Genomic DNA, 17,500 nt, shown 5'->3' on the forward strand with positions numbered 1-17,500 from the left:
CTCGTGAGAGCTAAAACGTTTTGGTGGTTTTCGTCCAACAACAGCAACAAGAACTGGGCTCCTTCTGGTATTTAACCACAAATTGTTTCATTGGGCTGGAGGTCGAAGCAGTTTACTACAAATGGAGGCTTTCATTCCAAAATTTCCCAAATTTAAACCATCTTTAAAGGCTTGATCCATAATTTCTTGACCACATAGACTTGAGGTCTGAGCTGTCGATGGGAATTGAGGAGCTTGTGTTTCTCAGTCAGTCTTGACTCCAGAAACAAGCTGCTTTTTCCAAAATGTTGACAAAGTTGCTGATGCAGACCAGTTTTTAACAGTGTCCACTGATTTCTGAGAGACTTCTTTAATTCTGTATTTACATTTGGGCTCATGAAGCCTAAATTGAATCTGCTGGTATTTTGGAATGAAGCCTGAACACAAAGACGTGAACTGGGACAGGTTTGCCACCCGAAACACTGGATTAATTCCTCTCTCCTGTCGCCTCCAATAACCTTCATTTTTGTGTCATTCAGAATAATTTATAAAAGGCAATCGTCTTTCTGTTGTTGATATGTACATACAATATTTTAATATTCTAATATATTCACAGGAAATCATAAATTCAGGCACTTTGCTGCCACTACAGCAACGTCTAAGCACAAGAGATCCTGAGATTTAAGACCGTTTTCTTTTTAAATAAGCAACACAAAAGTAAAATAATCTTATATAAAGAGATTTATATTTAACAATCATTTTCTTCTTTTTTATCATAGCAAAATAAATCTTTCTCGTTAAAATGTCTTTGTCAGCGAGGCTTCGGCCCTCGTTTTGGGTTGACTTTGTGAGGAGCTCATTGTCCGTCGCCTCTCTGAAGCAGGTTTGCAGCGTCGCCGCTGTTCTTGGGCACAGTGCCATTTGTGTTCGTCCTCTTTTCTTCTGCCCACGATGAAACGTTTTCCTCCAAACCTTCGTCATGTGACGAAGCCTCAGTGCTCCACGTGCATGCGTGTGTGTGGATGTTGGTGCGTGCAGACGTGCCCGTCGCTATCTGACGTTTGGTCCGGTGCCACAGTGGACGTCCGACCGAAACCTGATGACAATAAAAACCTTCAGAAATGCAACTGCGGACCGTCAGCATGGCTGCCAGTTGGTGTGACATTATGTAGTGTTTCCCCTTTGTTGTCTTCATGTCTGAGTTTGCGTGGGCGCCTTCAGCCGAGCGTCTATCGGAGCGCCGCCTTCGCGTCTATCCGGGGGCGCACGTCCTGGTAGCCCAGGAGGCAGGGGTCGGTGGACAAGGCATCGTGGGTAAAAACAGAGTCGTTGTCAGAGGAGCAGGAGCTGGAGGTGTCCTCGCATGACGGCGAGTACTGCTCGAAGGGTGTGGACAGGTCCAAGTACTGTGGGGAGACAGGAAGTCCAGAAATTAGAGAAATGTTGGTGTTTGTTTGTTAAACTGGCAGGAAACAGCGGTGGAGACGGAAAGGCTGTCAGACTGAACACGCCGTCCATTTAATGGATGCAGATGGAGAGAAGCGCTGCCACCGCATCGTTATGGAGACAGTTTGGTCGGTTTAAAGCCAAGAAATACTAAAGAAGCAACTGATCAATCACACGAGCTGCTGACCAATCAGCAGGCGCTGACGTCTGGCGAGAAACGCTCTGAAGCGTCAGCACTTCGACGCTGCAGCCAACAGTTTGGTTTGGTTTTGTTGTTCGGGGTTTACAGACCGCCGACTCTGCTGTCCACACTGAGGACATCTGGACAGCAGATTGTGAAGGAGACGAAGAAAATGTGTGTGCGCATCTTCATCGGTGCACGGATGTGTGTGTGTGTGTGTGTGTGTGTGTGTGTGTGTGTGTGTGTATGTGTGTGGAGCCCACCTCGTCAGAGATGGACAGCAGCACTCTGTCCAGCTCCTCCACCAGCTGCTTGAAGGTGGGTCTCTGGGTGGGAACGGCATGCCAGCACTCACGCATCATCATGTAGCTGCACAGACAAGAACAGAGCGGCGCTTTAACAGCGTCAGCTCGCAGACACGTTCACTGCTGCTTCGAGCCAACAACATCATGGACAGACAGACGGACTCTCTGGCTCGGGCAGCGCAGACATGCTAACTACTTACAGCTCATGTGTACAGTTGGAGGGTTTGTCCATGCGATGTCCTTCCTTCAGCAGCTTGAAGAGCTCCTCGACAGGGATACCAGGATACGGCGAGCCGCCCAGCGTGAAGATCTCCCACATCAGAACCCCAAACGACCACCTGAGCACAGACAGCAGCAGACATTTGTGATCAGGCCGCACGCTGACAAGACGAAACAGGAAAGGACTGCAGGGGAAATAAGTGACTCAACGAAAAGCACTTTGACACAGAAAGCAAACCAAAGGCATCTGAATTTGTGAGTTTGAACAGCTCGTCGTCTTTCTCCTGCAGCAGCTTCAGTATCTGAGAAGTTAGACTTACACGTCACTCTGGTGGGTGTAGACTCGGTCAAACAAGGCCTCTGGTGCCATCCACTTCACCGGCAGCCGTCCCTGCAGAGCAGAGCCCGACACGTTAGAGCTCCACCTCCACGTACCACCACAACACACCGTCCATCTCAACACATCGTCACTGTTTTTCAACCACACTCAGACTCCAGACTCGCTCATTCCTCCCTCACAGTCCTCCTCCTGCTCCTCCCTCCTAGCCTCCCCTCTTCTCTAATTAAGTCCCATTAGGCCTGCTGCCAATCAGAGGAGACCATCAGACATCTGTCTTAAGGAGTGTTAAAGCTGTGAGGAGGAGGAACCTGACTGGCTGGTGTTTTTACAAAGAGCCAGCTTCACTTCAACCTCTGAACCATCCAAACACGGTGGCAGGAAGATCCGCTTCGACTGATATTAATGTGACACCTCATTGATTCCTGAGGGAGCACTTAAATCTACGACACTACTTTCAGATCAGTAAGTCACATGAATATTTTCAAGCACAAACATTTCCACTGTGTTCAGCTGTGGAGTGAAGAGGAAACACTTGTTAACGGCTGGAAAACAAAGGTTTCACTGAAAGCTGCAGGAGCGAAGAGTGATTCCTGAAAACAGGCTGCCGGGAAGCCTCACTCACGTTGGTGGTTTTCTTGTAGTAGTCGATCTGGTGGACTCCTCTGGCCAGGCCAAAGTCAGCGATCTTCATCACGTTGTCATCCGTCACCAGAACGTTTCTGGCTGCCAAATCTCTGTGGATGCACTGCAGAGAGAGAAGAGAGAATTAAAGGCTGACACAAAACCCTGAAGTGATCTTACGGCCGGCTGCTGGGCCTCCAGATTACAAGATGAGCAACACGTTGAAGCGGTCCTGGACTTCATGTCTGACTCGGCTGAATGAATTGTTTTCCTGTTGTTCTGTTTTTAACACCAGTCTCTACAGCTTTGGCTGAACAAGAGCTTGAACTCAGCTTCATCATCAAACGCTCTTTTGAATTTAGACTTGTGACACAAGACGTCCTCGTCTGTTCCAGGACGTGGTTTTGCAGCGTTCATGTAAAAACATGGAGGCGGGGGGGCAGAAATGATTCATTGCAGATTTTCTCCCAAAATGAAAAGACTCAGGAGTCTTAAGTCAACACACAGGGCCTCATTTTAGTCAGCGCAACAAAATTAAAATGGCTTTATATAGAAACTGTGCAGTTTGAAGTAAAAACAACCCTTTGGGAGGGAAAAAGAAAGGCACTGTTTGCCCACATTGAATGGATGTCATTAAGTTTATTTTGGTTTTCATTCGAAATAGACGTGGGATTTGTGGGGACGTGCGAAATGAACCTGTCTTGGTTTGTGGGTCTCCCCATAATGGAGGGTTAGTTTCAGGCTCCTGCATTCTTAGGAGGCCGTAAGGCCAGAAACCTGATGCCTACACCCAGACGACGGCTCTGCTGCCTGTTTGCTAACAGATTTATGGCAGCGCTAAAAAGGACAAAGCCCTGCGACGGAGGGACGGACAGACGGATGGACCGAAGCTGCAGCAGCTTTCTGTTCAGGAATGTCCGTCTGAGACACCGGCTGGCAGACAAAGAGACGCACGCAGACAGAGAGCATGCTGGGTAAATGAAAGGAAAAGAAACATGGGGGGTGGGGATGGGAATAAAAGAAAGACCGGAACAGACAGAGGATGGCGCGAGAGACGGGACCGGTGCTGCCAGACCCGCCTGGACCCAACTCATCCATCTGAAGGCCAAAACCTCTGAATTACACAAGAACTCAACCCTGCTCACAATTCCCCTTAAGTCAACACCAAGCGGCTGAAGTTACAGCCCCCCCAGGGCTGAGACAGCGTGCAGTCTACAGATGCTGAGCTGTATTTCCTGACCATGGACACATTTTACTGTGAAGAGATCTGATGACACAGAAACGTCCTCACAGGGCTGAAGCTCGCAGTATAAATGTTCAACCCAAACCAGGACCCAGTGTGTTTTACTTCGTCAGTTTTACAAAATATAATGCAAAGATATTTCATTTGCTGACATAAAGCAGCAGATCTTCACATCCTCGCTCAGTCAGTCTGCTGATGGATAAACCAACAAGTTTCCCAACAAGCTGCCTCTTGCGTCCATGAACTCTTGATTTACAGTCACCAGAGATTCAGCTTCTTCTTCTTCTACTGCAGCTCTTTAAATTGAACGTACCCTCTTAGAGGCGAGGTACTCCATCCCTCTGGCGACCTGGTAAGCGCAGGAAAGCAGGTCTTTGAAGGTGAGCTGCTCTTCAGGCACCTTGGTCACATCAAAGGTGTAGTCCATGCCTGGGGGTCTCCGGGCCCGCAGGTACTCCCTCAGACTGCCTTTGGACGCATACTCCACCAGCACATACAGAGGACCTGGGGGGGACACAAACAAGATGAAGGACGGGTTCTTTCTGCTGTTGTTTCAGCCTCCAGGCTCTGGACCACAATCGCTGAAACACTCGCTAAATTAGGTTGGTTGGTTGTAATTCACAATAAAAAGGGGGTTTAGGAGGGAGGTAAAGGAAGCTGTACTTTAATCGTTCCTCTAATCATCGGCTCGAGAGCCAAGAAGACCTTTAGTTTGACTTGACTGACAGACGTCCAACCTTTTCACATGAAGCAGGACGAGCTGCGTAGAAATAAAACAAGAAGAGTCTCGACTCACCATCCTGTGTGCAGACTCCCAGCAGGTTGATGATGTTCTTGTGTTTGTCCATCACCTTCATCAGCTCCATCTCTGAGATGAGGTCTGCCAGATCTTTGTCTGTAGCGTCATCTGAGGGACAACAGATCTTCTTTAGAAAACCACGTCCCACAGAAAGCGGACTTTAGCGAATTTCTAGAGGTACTTTTGTGTCTGCTGCATGGCTGTCCTACCTTTGAGCATCTTGACAGCCACAGTGGTGGCCTGATCCAGACTGTCCTTGTTAATGCCGTAGGCCTCAGCCCTGACCACCTGACCGAAGCAGCCTTCTCCTAGAGGTTTGCCCAACGTTAAACTGGAGAGAGAAAAAGTGAAAGTTAGTCAAAATAAGACTGTCCAAATGAAAACTGTACAAATCCATAATTTGGGGCTCTGGTTTCTTAAAACATAGGTTGGGTAGAGCCAAAAATGGGTTGCGGGCTTGTTTCTTTTTAGGTCCCTGATGACGCGACAGTGTTCAAATGAACAAACTGAGCTGCAGAGCTCTCACGTTAAATCTGTTACTGAGGCTCAACATTTCAAAACTCATCTCTTCCATAATCACTTCAGAGTAGGTGTCATTTCATCTAAGCCACCGTCCTTCATCATTTACATCTTGGTGACAGAAGAGGTTCCACATGGCAGATAACTCACTTCTCCCTGGGGAACTCCCAGTCCGGGTCGTAGGGCAACTCAAACTCCATGACTCCAGCTAGCATGGGGGAGCAGCTGGACGAGAGGCGAGCCACCCTCATCAGTGACGCACTGGACTTCCCTGACGAGTTGGACTCCACCGAGTACTGAAGGAAGAGATGCAGAGCGTTTAGTTGCCACCTTTCGGGAATCGTTCCTTTGGCCTTTTTCCAAAGGGCTATAAACACTTCCCCCTCCAAACGTGGCGGGACAACACTCTGTGCTGTGTCGTCAAGCCCACCGCGGCCTTCAGTCATCGACTGCAGTTTGCCAAAGCAGCTGCTTGAGAAGACCAACTCAAATTCCCATGATGCATTGTGCCTTGTACCTGTCTGCGAAGAGGGAACTTGGAGAGTTTCTGGACAGGCAGGGCATCAAACGGCTCCCGTCTGGGGTGGACCTGCATCCGACACAGCACCACGATGATGATGGCCATGATCAGAGCCAGGAAACCACAGGCATAGATGATGATGTCGGTGTACTTGGTCTCCATGGTCTCCATGGTGACTGCTGCTTCCTCTTCTATTGGAGGAGAGGGAATATGTGACACGGGAAGTGACAAACCACATCTACATGTACTGATGTTCAACTTCATCAGTACCCAGACATCACTTGCTAAAGATCTCGCTGCCGGCAGAGTGGACATAACTTCCTGTTCCACTCCGTCATCCATCTGGATGAATCCTGTATGTTTACCTGAGATGACGGTGAGCCAGGCAGACTGGTGGGCGAATCCGATTGAATTTCCAGCCAGACAGGTGTACTCTCCTGCATCCTCCATGGTAACCTTGGACAGGTAGAGCACCTCCACCTCTGACATGTTGAGACTGCCGGTCTGCACAAGACGGATGAAGCAAATAAACAGTTTACATCAACCATCGCGCCTTAAACTTCCTCTGGAGGCTTTCACAGTTGTTGACGTTGGTTATCAAAGCAGTTAACTTTTTCAGCACTGTTTTGTTGGGGAATTTGTAACTGTGTTAAAATTCAGGACGTTCAGGTGTGTAACGTAGTTCAGCTGAAGTTTGACTGACAGCTTCATATAGAGTTCATAGTGCACAGCTGAAGCTGGCTGAGCAGAAGGTCAGGGTGTGTTGGTACTTATTAAAACCCTGTTAGAAGTCACCCACCTTGAGGATCTGAACATAGGGCGTCCCATCAGAACCATAGCGACTGCCGTTTCTCTCGATGTGTTTGAGCCACTGAATGTGAGGCTGGGCGTCGCTGTAGACCTTACAGTGGAGCTGGACGTCGCTGCCCACCACTGCTGTGGTGTTGGCTGGCAGACCAGCCTGCAGAATGGGCCTGTGTGGGGAACGCTCTGTGGTCGGGAGAAGTCAGACAGATAACATTACACTCTAGATTTAACAGATCTGTCAAATATCTGCCTCACCAGGAGTCCACAAAGGCTGGACAAAAACATCCAGATATTTGGCCGTTTAACAGCTGTGAACGCGACTGCTTTGCAAACAGACGCCTGAAAATGTCCAGCAGTTGTCGCTGTCACCTATAATGTGTTCGTGCGCTGGCAAAAGAGCAGGAAACGCATTTTGAGATGAAAATCGGTTCCATTAGCGTGGCTCTTTGTCAGCCGGACTCTCTTTGATCTGCAGTTACTCTCGCTCTCTCATCTCGTTAGTTGTCTCGTTAGTCTTCTCCCCCCGTCGGTGGGGACAGAAACTGACCCCGTGGTGGACGGCCAGCAAACAAATGAACAAACAAACCGCAGCCCTCGTCGATCTCCAGGCGCCCCGTCACCTCCTGCTCACCCCCCCAGTCATCCCCTCCCTTCGGCTGGAGGCCGACTAAGAACTGCCGTTGCTGCTGCTGAGAATACAGTCAGCCAATCATAAAGCACTGAAATTTACACACAGGTTTAAAGAAGACTCTCGTGTCCACTTCAGTCCTTCAGTTCAAGGACTCAATCTGTGTGATGTAACACATCCGATGCAAAAATGACAAAACACCCACACACCCGCTTTCACACAGCCTCCCCACATCCAGGTCTTACCGAGGACATCCAGGACGTAGCTGTGAGTGATGGAGCCGTATTTGTTCTCCACCACGCAGGTGTAGTTTCCTCTGTCTGACGGCACAACGCTCTCCATCACCAGGCTCCAGTGCTGGTGTCTCAGCTAACCAAAGAAACACAAAACGTCTTCAGTGTCACTTTACGACCAGAGTGACAGGAAGAAGCACAAACAAACATCTAACGGCTGCACAGTAACACTCAAACATCACCCCGATGATCATCATCGAGCTTTAAATTCAGGAGAAAACACACGAGCACCGCCCTCACCTTGATGCCTCCGATGCGGTGCTCTCCTCTAAATTCACGGCCGTTTTTGAGCCAGCGGATGCTCGGCATGGGGCTGCCCATGGCCGGACAGCGGAACTTCACCGTGTTCCCTGCAGGAACGGCGTACAGCTTCTTCTCCATACGCTGGGTGTGGGTCCAGTATGGACCTGAATGGACAAAGACACCCATTAAGCCTTTAGCCAGCACGCTGAAGCCGGGCTGAGTTCCTGAAGGATGTGAAGCAAACGACAGCACACCTCTGGAGAAGTACACCTGCTCGTTTTCCATCTCGGCTGATGAGTCCTCCAAGCCGTTGTCCTCATCGTCGTCCCCCGACCCCAGCGAGTCTACAAACATGACAAATGAAGGAAATCTGAAGTCCGTCACAATCCCAAGACCCAAACCAGCAGTCAACCCAAAGATAATCATATATGACAAAGAAAAGAAGCAAATATTCATTTTGGAAGCTGGAACCAGTGAGTCTGTAAACAATTCACCAATAATTCAGATGAACTTTTTGTTGACAACAAAACATTTAACTGACTGATGTTTCAGACGTACTGGAGGTCGTCTGTGAACGGGTGATTGTTTTGTACAAGGACAAAATGCTAGCTCGCTAACAACATGGTGGCTTGATGAGATCTTTAAGCACTTAAACCGCTCTTAGTGTTCTTACCTGCCACAGTGATGGTGAAGTTCCTCACCGGCTCTTTGGTTCCCCGAAGAACACAAACATAAACGCCGGAATCCTCATATGTCATGTCTGTGATCTCCATGACGGTCCCGCGGATCTGGATGCGGGGCGTGGGCAGAACCCGGCCTCCCTCCTTGTACCAGTTCACGGCCATCCCGGGTCGGGCGCTCAGGTCGCAGCGCAGCTTCAGGACGTTTCCCGGCTCCAACAGAAGATGTTCTGTGGTGTCTTCACTCAGGTCCTCAAGAACGTCTGTTGAAACATCACCACGCGAGGCGTTAGCATGGAGGACATTTTTCCTTTTCAGCTGCGCTTCTTCTCCTCTTGTTTCTCTCAGCTTTGTCTTTGTGTTTTCTTTCTCTTTTCCTTCTTTTTCTGTTTCTTTTGCTCTTTGCCTCACATCACCACACCGGCCAGTCGGCACTTTATTCCTTCATCTCCCCTCTAAAGCAAGTGGCCACCCTCTCAACTATGACCTTCAGCTCTTCAACCCCATTATCTCCTGCCCCCCCTCACAAACACACACACAATGAAATTACCATGGCGACCAGGAGACCCAGCCCTCCTCCTCACCTCCTCCTCCTTTCACCGCTCACTCCAAAAAGAAAAGCAGAAAAGAAACGTGGAGGACGAGACTGAAGCTAATGAACATGTTGCAGTGACAGCAGAGGCAGAGTGAATCTGAGGGGCGGTGAAGCTTCACTGGAGATCTAAGTGAGCGAAGGGAGGAGAGGAGTTCATTCCCGGCTGAGGAGGAGGACACAGATGGCCGCCGGACCGTCTTCACCGGTCTGCACTGTCATCTCTGCTTACAGAGGTTCACACTTTTAACCTGGATCGTCCATATTTCAAGTGCTTTCAATCAAGTACAAGGACTGAAACTGCGTCGTGAATTCAGAATTCAGGAGGAAAGAACGTTTGCCCACAGACTGCTCCATCATGGTAACGAGGTGAGCGTACCTGGAGGGATTTCAGCAGCAGGCAGGTCCACAGTCTGGGCGATGATGGTACCTGTGGAGCAGAAGGTGGACGTATTGAAACGGTGCGATGGTGAATGGTCTGACAGATGATCAATCGTTGTGGTATTTGGGCTGAAAGTCACACGAGGCTCTTTGGATGAAACTGTCATACAAATGACACCTGAATGGCACAGAAACGCCCGCGTCTCACCTGGCAGGACCTCCAGCCACGCCGACTGCATGGCCTGTACTGTCTGTCCTGCGTGGGTGTTCTCAGCCATGCAGATGTACTCGCCTGCGTCCTCCAGGCTGATGTTGGACAGGTACAGTGTGTTGACCTTGGACGCGTTGCTCTGCAGTGCCTGCATGGAGGACAGATCATTTTAACATCCTTTCAAAGGATGAGGACAGAAGCAAACACCTTCTGCACAGAGTAGAACAGGAAGTCTCAACCGGTTCGTATCTGTCCTCACCGTCAGAGCCCTGAGGCGAGGCGGTCCTGCCTGGCTCCGTCCAGCTGCAGTGGACTCTGTCTTCAGCCACTGTACCTTGGTGGACGCCGGCCGGTGGACTTTACATACCATCTTCACCTGACCACCCACCACCCCCGTGGTGTTTTCTGGGTAACCTGCTACAATCAGAGGCCTGGAGACCCGAAGATCTGTAGAAGAACAGAGCGGTAAGATCGAGAAAGTTAGTCCTCAGCTTCTTTATCGTGGTTCAGACTGATTTTCATGGATCTGCCGACTGAAATCACTCCAAACTATTTTCCTCTCAAAGATTCTATTTACTCCTGAAATACTTTTAAAAACAGATTATTGGGTTGTGTTACGGTCATTTCATAGATTCCAGGAGTCTGAATAAACTTCTAGAAACCTCCTCAGTCTGAGCGTGGCCACAGCGAACAAGACAGAAACTGTCAAACACATCCTGGTTTCAGTTTACCTCTGAATGGTCTGGCAGCTGAAGCACACCGTGTTCCCGAACAAGCGCTGTCATTTAATGCTCCAGGAACTGGCGATAGAGTGCCTGATAACCCGGCAACTATCGTGTCACCATCAGCCACAGTGCTGGCCATTCAGAGGGTCACTCGCCCATGTATGTGCTCGCCCACTCGCTTGTTGGAGCATATGTGCACCCCGGACTGGGACGGCGTTTACTGCTCAGTCACTCAGAACGAGCAATTTTCCACAGCAATTTTCTGTCTGATTGCTTCCTGCGAACGCTCAGTGAAAAGGCAATCTGTTCCCTGTCGGAGTGAAGTGCTCCTTCTTTCCTAATGGCCTCGAGTACACGAGAGGCTCCAGGAACAAACGCACGCTTACACCGTCGAAAGTGGAACATCAGAAACGTGATTGGTCAAAGCAGCCGAGAGGAAAACAAATGAAAAGAAGTTTAATGTGAAAACACTGATTTAAGGGGAGGAACAGAGCGACGGCTGCATGTGGACACGGAGAAACAGTCAGCTGGAAATCACAGCGGTGGACACACTTGGAGCCATGCTAATGAACTCGCAGAGACGGGGACGCTGCCCTGGAGTTGAACTCGCGGCAGAGTGTGAATTGTCACCCAGAGGCGAGGGGGCAAACAAAACACAACACAACACAAACAAACCGCTCGGCCGCTCGGCCGGCAGCAGGACCGGGACAATGACGGGCTTCATGGCCTGAAGTGCAAACGCAGCAGAGGCCTCCAGTACGTCCACCAGCTCAGCAGCAAGCGTTTCTCCTGCAGTCTCATGAGGACGGACTGACTGACGGGACACTGTCTTCTCCTTAATGATGTCAAATAAAACAGTTAATGACGCTTTTGTTTTTAGTGATTTGACTGAAAAGACTGAAATGTTTCACAGCTTCTCGACCGTCCTTTAAACTTGGACATCCTCTGTGGAAGTGTCCTGTGTTCGTGTCCTCTGTGGACGTGAGGAGCAGCTGGAGCGCACAGACCAAAGCGACGCTCAGACTTTCATATAATGTCTAATGATGTGGCACAAAACAGGGAAGAAAGAGAAGAGCTGCATTCAGCAGCCTGCGGTGACAAACATTAGACGTATAATTATGTTTGGAGAGCAGAGTGATTTACTGTCTGTCAGCGCTGTTATCAAAGAGCAGCAGGACAGAAAAGAGCGACGGAGAAGAGCTGAAGCGATGAAATCAATTCATTTGAATAAAGGAAATGATCTAAAAATATCTCTCTGGCTCCGTGTGTGAAACTCTGCATCACATCTCACCTCCAGAGACCCTCGACTTGTCTTCGACTTGTCTTCGACTTGTCTTTGACTTGTCTTCGACTTGTCTTCGACTTGTCTTTGACTTGAGTCTTTAAAGCAGGTTTGATCTGATTGTTTCCACATGAAAAACTGTGAATGGAGAATTCTTCCAGTTCCAGATTCGTGTAACTGTCTGTTTTCCACTCAACCTTCTGCCTTCACGGCTGCAGCTGCAGCTTTTACCACCTCTGCATCTTTCTACTATCAGTCCTCATCTGTCTCATCTGTCCCGTAAATAAACCTGAAGGCTTTTTGGAGGCGTCCTCCTGCTCACTGCGGTCTGAACGGCAAGCCCCGGCTGGCCTCGCTCGCCCCACGGAGACGGAGAGGATCCGGCTCCTGCGCTCGGCGCCTTCAGGGCGACAATCCACTTTGTCTTTCATCAATCCACAAACATTGCGAGCAAAACGTCCCCCTTTAATCTGAGGACGGGTCCACGTCACACAGAGGACAAACTTTGCTCACTTTGCTGCTTCACAGATTACTTCTGGAACTTTTAGGAGACCTTGGCGCTGACAGTGGCTGACTGTTGGTAAAGCATGAATGAAAGCAGCCCTTCGGCCCCCCTCCTCATCCTCAGCTGGCACGCAGCCAGGCTGATTTACACTTCCGAGCCTCGGGGCCTCGGACGGATCAGGTAGCAAAGTTTACGGCAGCAGAAACACTGAGAGCTTTTTTCTGCACCTCCCTCGCTCCACCCAGACGCTGACTTCTCCGTCACCTTCACTTCCTCTGGGTTTGCTGCTGCCAACAAACTTTCAAACAAACACTTTCTCCGACGGCAGCGTGGACGGATCGAGTCCAAACAAAACCTCTTTTCTGAGCAGCTAAACGCCAACAGTCAGAGCTTTCCAGCCCGACGCCGACCTCAGAGGGGGCGTCCGGCTCAGGTGCCACTTACCTTTGGTTCTGCCTTCGTCGACGGTCCTGGCCGAGACCCCGTCCGTCAGGCAGAGCAGCAGGACGCAGAGCATGCAGACGCTCGCCATCTTCTTCGCGTCACGCATGTGTCTTGTGGTTAAAGGGCAGAAATGTACGCTGAAGCCTGGACTGGGCCTCACGCTCTGGTCCCTGGCATTGGAAACGTCTAACCCACAATGTCTCTAAATCTGGACCCTGTGGACACAAACCAAACACATGTCAGACGGTTATCCGTCCATCAGAAACTTGATTCTTTCAGGAGGTCTGGCTGCAGAGCCGCTGAAGACACAAAGCTCTCTGTTGGGTTTGAACCAGGTGGCAGAAAAACACAAACACAGGCAAACAGTTAAAGAGCCTGTTTAGACTGCGAGCTGCTGCATTCTTAACCAGATGTCCTGTTAACTGTCCCGCTCGTCCGCCCTACATTGTCCAGGCTCTCCTGCGTCATGAATAAGGAGCAGGGCTGTTACTGCCTGTTGTTTGTCAATGGATGGCGCTCGGGCTGCTGGGATAATGGACCCTCGCTAGAAAAACACTTGAAACTTGCCAGGAAGCTCCAGAATGTGAAGGAGCAGCAGAGCTCCGACAGCAGCCGGCGAGACTCCGGCTTCAGGGGAGGAGGAGGAAATAAACAACGGAGAAGTGTGTCCACTGCAGAGCACCGTCCCCCCACCGCTTCATGTCCCACTTCAATGTACACCACAGAAGAACTGCACCTCTGTCCTCACTGGACGTCTCTGATCTTTGTATCGTTCATTCATCGCTTCAGAAACCACAAAGTCAGTTTCCACACGTTTAGTTCAGTTTAGTCTGACCATCAGTCCAAAACCTCAGAGACGTTCAGCGTCTTATTACACACGACAAATCAAAAAAATCCTCAAAACGTCAGAGCTGGAAGCAGCTTCTAGGGTCTAAGTTTGCCTGAAAGTGACTTTCTATCAATCCATTATTGATTAATCAGCTGGAACATCAGCCTGGCATCTGAACAATATGACTACAAAATGTTATCTCAATAAGTTTGACTCATTTTCGTTAATTAATTTCAATAGAAGCAGAGTTCATTAACAACCATTTCCACACGTGCTTCTCTGTGGAAGACGCCTTCAGTAAAAAGATGATTTAAAATATTACTTAAGATGTTGTTTTGAAAATGTGTTCAGATCTGATTTAAGGTGAAAACTGTTCCCTGAACGCATCCTGCACTCACACTGCCCGCTGTCACTCTGCGGGAATAAAGCACCGATTCTTCTGCTGAGTCGAGCCAACTGCGCTCCGGCGCCAGAGCCCGGTGCGCTGCACGCACGCGGGGCGCGCACGCACGCACGCACACACACGCACACACACACACACACACACACACACGGTTTAAAGAACCAGCCCGCTGGATGAAAGTTATCGTTTTTTAATGAAGGCTGGAAGCAGCTTCTGAATCTCACCTGACAAACGTCATGAGTGTGCACGCGTGGCTGCCGTCAATCGATCACTTCGATCGGCTGAACAGTGTCCACACATCGCGAGATCAATAAACTGAAGGGAAATAAAAGGCAGGCAGACTGTTGAAATGAGTGAACCGTCAGCAGGCTGCAGGTCTGATCAGGTCTTTAAACTCCACACACACACACACACACACACACACTCTTTCCTCCTGACAAATAGTCCCTGCGGAAGGTTCAACGTCTAACAAGAGACTGCTCGAGACAAACAAGTTGACTTTCAGCTGCTCTGAAACTTTTCTGCTGAATGTGTTGAAATGAGCAAACGGGGGTCGCCGGACGGCTTTCGGGCACGCGGCTCTGATGCTGCTTTGTTTCAGTGGACTTCTAAAAACCCGCTGAAAGCTGGGAGAGACGCGCTCACACGGTGAACGCGACGCGTCCTGAGCGGCTCCTGGTCGGACACACTGTCTCCTGTAACCCGCTGAAATGAATGAACCAGCAGCTGCCTCCGTCTGTTTGCACCCACCTTTCCTCGCGCTGGCACCGAGGACAAATCAGTCCTCGTCCCGCTCGATGCGGCTCGGCATTGAAATCCTCATTTGGAGCCTTCCGTCTGCTGTAAAGTCCCTCTGAGGCCGCTGCGTATCCGGCTGAAGGAGTGGAGCTTATAAATCCATCAAAAACAGTCCTGTGGACCATGAACGACAGCTGCCGGGCTGTCCCTGTGACCGGGGGAAGGAGCCGTGATCCCGGGCCAAAGTCCACCGCGGCCGCTCAGAGCGCTAAATCCACGCAGAGGAGGAAGCCGAGAGCGTTGAAACTCGTCGTTTCTGACTCTGAAAATGAAAGAAAAGATCCGATGTGGCGACAGAATGAGAGAAAGAGTGTGGTGGAGAGCAGAGAGGGACAGAAGCGTCGCTCAGACTCCCCCCTGACTCAACTGGACTCTTGGAGTTTTAACGTGCGTCTTTACGCAGCGCCTCCTCTCTCCTCTCTCCTCTGACTTTATCCCGCTCAGATCTGAAATGAGGAGCTCAGCCTCCTTCGTGTCTACAGCAGAGAGCAGAGACCGAGTCCTCCACACAGCGACCCTCCTTCAGCTCTGCCGCTCTGCGGACGGCAGGCACAATAACAATGGTCTGAGAGCGGCCAGGGAGCAGGAGGAGGAGGAGGAGGAGGAGGAGGGGAGAGAAAGGGGAGGGGTGCGCTTCTGTCACCCCCCGTGCACCCCCACACAAAAACCACCCCCAGCCCTCCAAAGAGCTGGCAAATAAGAGCCAGGACCCCGTGCCTCCCCCTCCTCCACAACAGCTCCTGGAACCAGAAAACTGCCTGAAGACTGGGACACTTCTGGTGCCTTCACTGTCCGTCCTGCAAAGAGGGCGCCAAGGTCTCCCCAGGCCTCCCTGGGCCTCCCCGGGCCTCCTCGGGCATCCTGTCTTAATTGCATCAGTAAAGAAGAAGCTGCTGTAATCCCATTAGCTGCAGCACAGACTCCAGATCAGCCTGTTATCAGCTTCACTCGGAGCTCTAACAGCCTCGTGCTCACGTCTCAGGGCGTCAAACATCACAGACACGCAAAAACTTTATTAAATAAGAGCTTCAGACAGACCAAACACCTGAGAACACAGAGGAGACCAAGCACCTGATGGTGGCAATGAAGAGGACAAAGCAGATCACATGGCCTCCTTTTCTTCACTTTACCTCACCTCCATGTAGAAAGTGGATTCCTTCATTTTGGCCAATTAAAATCCAGCAGCAAGAAGCAAACGAAGGAGAAGAACATCTTTTTTTTTCCCAGAGAAACTTTAGATTTTAGTCTGTGGTTATATTTTTGCATTTTAATAGCTTATTTCTAGAAGATGTGTCATGCACCAACTCACCAAAACAAATTCCTGGTATGTGTAAAATGAAGCTTTTTCTGATTCTGATTTCTGCGGTGGTTTTGGGTAGAAGAGCAGTTAAAGGTTCAGTTCAAGGTCGAAGCCTGAAAAAGGATCATACATCTCTGTGAGGGTCAAAGTGGAGACGACGGCTGAAATCTCCTCTTGTGACTTTTGGAGGATTCGGTGTGTGAATTCATCCGGTTTCTGCTTCAACTTGACAACGTTCAGGAAAGAAAAGGTCTCAGGACTCACCTGCACAGTCCAGACCTCGGCAGGTAAACCAGGCCGCCCCTCTCAGGAAAGCTCAGCTGTCCACATACTTCTGGCCATGTATCACACCGAAGACTTCAGAGGAAGAGTTTGTTTGACGGAACCGACAGACTGGGTCTCTCTGGATCTCTGTAGATCCACTGAGCCTCCAATCAGAGAGGATGTTTCTAGAGTGAACTGTGACCTCAGCAGGTCTGAAGTCAGCCGGCCCGTAAAGACGCTCTGAGGAGTCCTTCACGCTGATCCTTTTAGCTCTGCAGGACAGTTTTTACTGTGAAGAGAGACAGGAAGTGTCAGGGACAGAGGGGCCAATCAGGAGCCACAAAGGTCCTGGCCCGGATTCAAGCGCGGTTGCGTGATACCTGCTTCAGCCCCGGAGCTGCCGGGACGCTGGACCCACCGTCCCGCCAGGGCTCCGCTGCAAACTTCAGAATGACAGAAGAAGAAGAAGCTGCACGCCGCTCGCTTCCCTCTGTGGGTCGAACTCCTCCCGCCGCCGCCGAGCTGAAATCTGTGCACAAATAAATTCCAGATCTGACCTTTGACCCCGCGCTGTGCTGCGTCGGGTCAGACGGAGCTTTACAGCGAAAGTCAAAGTACACAAATAAACGAGGCCGAGCGGAAGTCATAAAGTAGATAAGAGCCGCGCTAATGGCCGCCGGCGCTCTCAGCGAGCGCTCGCGTCATACCTGAGCGCGTGTGTGGACACGTATTCCACACTTTGTGGGGACACATGTTCGATTACAGTCACACTGCGGGGACTCGCCGTCCTTATGGGGACACAACAGGACGAGTCCTCATAAAGTAAATCATTACCCAACAGATAGAGTGTGTGTGTGTGTGTGTGTGTGTGTGCGTGAGAGAGAGAGAGAGAGAGAGAGAGAGAGAGAGAGAGCATTTCTGGGTGTGCGTGTGTTTGTGTGTG

At 50.2% G+C, this 17,500-nt stretch overlaps 1 protein-coding gene across 1 annotated transcript; it reads right to left on the reverse strand.

Moving 5' to 3' along the window:
- Nucleotides 1-751: 751 nt before the first annotated feature.
- On the reverse strand, nt 752-15,523 carry fgfr4 (fibroblast growth factor receptor 4). The gene is made up of 21 exons (XM_070982410.1): nt 14,946-15,523; nt 12,964-13,178; nt 10,267-10,454; nt 10,005-10,155; nt 9,795-9,845; nt 8,817-9,086; nt 8,398-8,487; nt 8,141-8,307; nt 7,853-7,976; nt 6,972-7,162; nt 6,538-6,676; nt 6,170-6,363; nt 5,803-5,948; nt 5,343-5,464; nt 5,131-5,241; nt 4,648-4,838; nt 3,093-3,215; nt 2,451-2,521; nt 2,112-2,249; nt 1,870-1,975; nt 752-1,385 (listed from the first exon to the last, which is right to left on the reverse strand). Exons 2-21 carry the CDS (start codon nt 13,067-13,069, stop codon nt 1,209-1,211), a joined length of 2,856 nt encoding a protein of 951 aa, XP_070838511.1. The 5' UTR covers nt 13,070-13,178; nt 14,946-15,523; the 3' UTR covers nt 752-1,208.
- Between the last annotated feature and the right edge of the window lie 1,977 nt (nt 15,524-17,500).

Source organism: Chaetodon trifascialis, chromosome 16 (genome assembly GCF_039877785.1).
Source record: "Chaetodon trifascialis isolate fChaTrf1 chromosome 16, fChaTrf1.hap1, whole genome shotgun sequence".
NCBI classification, from domain to species: Eukaryota; Metazoa; Chordata; class Actinopteri; order Chaetodontiformes; family Chaetodontidae; genus Chaetodon; species Chaetodon trifascialis.

Excerpts from the sequence above, each read along its gene's own strand:
- fgfr4 (XM_070982410.1), bottom strand. The coding sequence starts at position 13,069 with ATGCGTGACGCGAAGAAGATGGCGAGCGTCTGCATGCTCTGCGTCCTG. Across the intron at positions 7,977-8,140 it reads ACCGCATCGGAGGCATCAAG|CTGAGACACCAGCACTGGAG; the intron begins GTGAGGGCGGTG and ends TTCTTTGGTTAG. Across the intron at positions 2,522-3,092 it reads ACTACAAGAAAACCACCAAC|GGACGGCTGCCGGTGAAGTG; the intron begins GTGAGTGAGGCT and ends TCTGCTCTGCAG.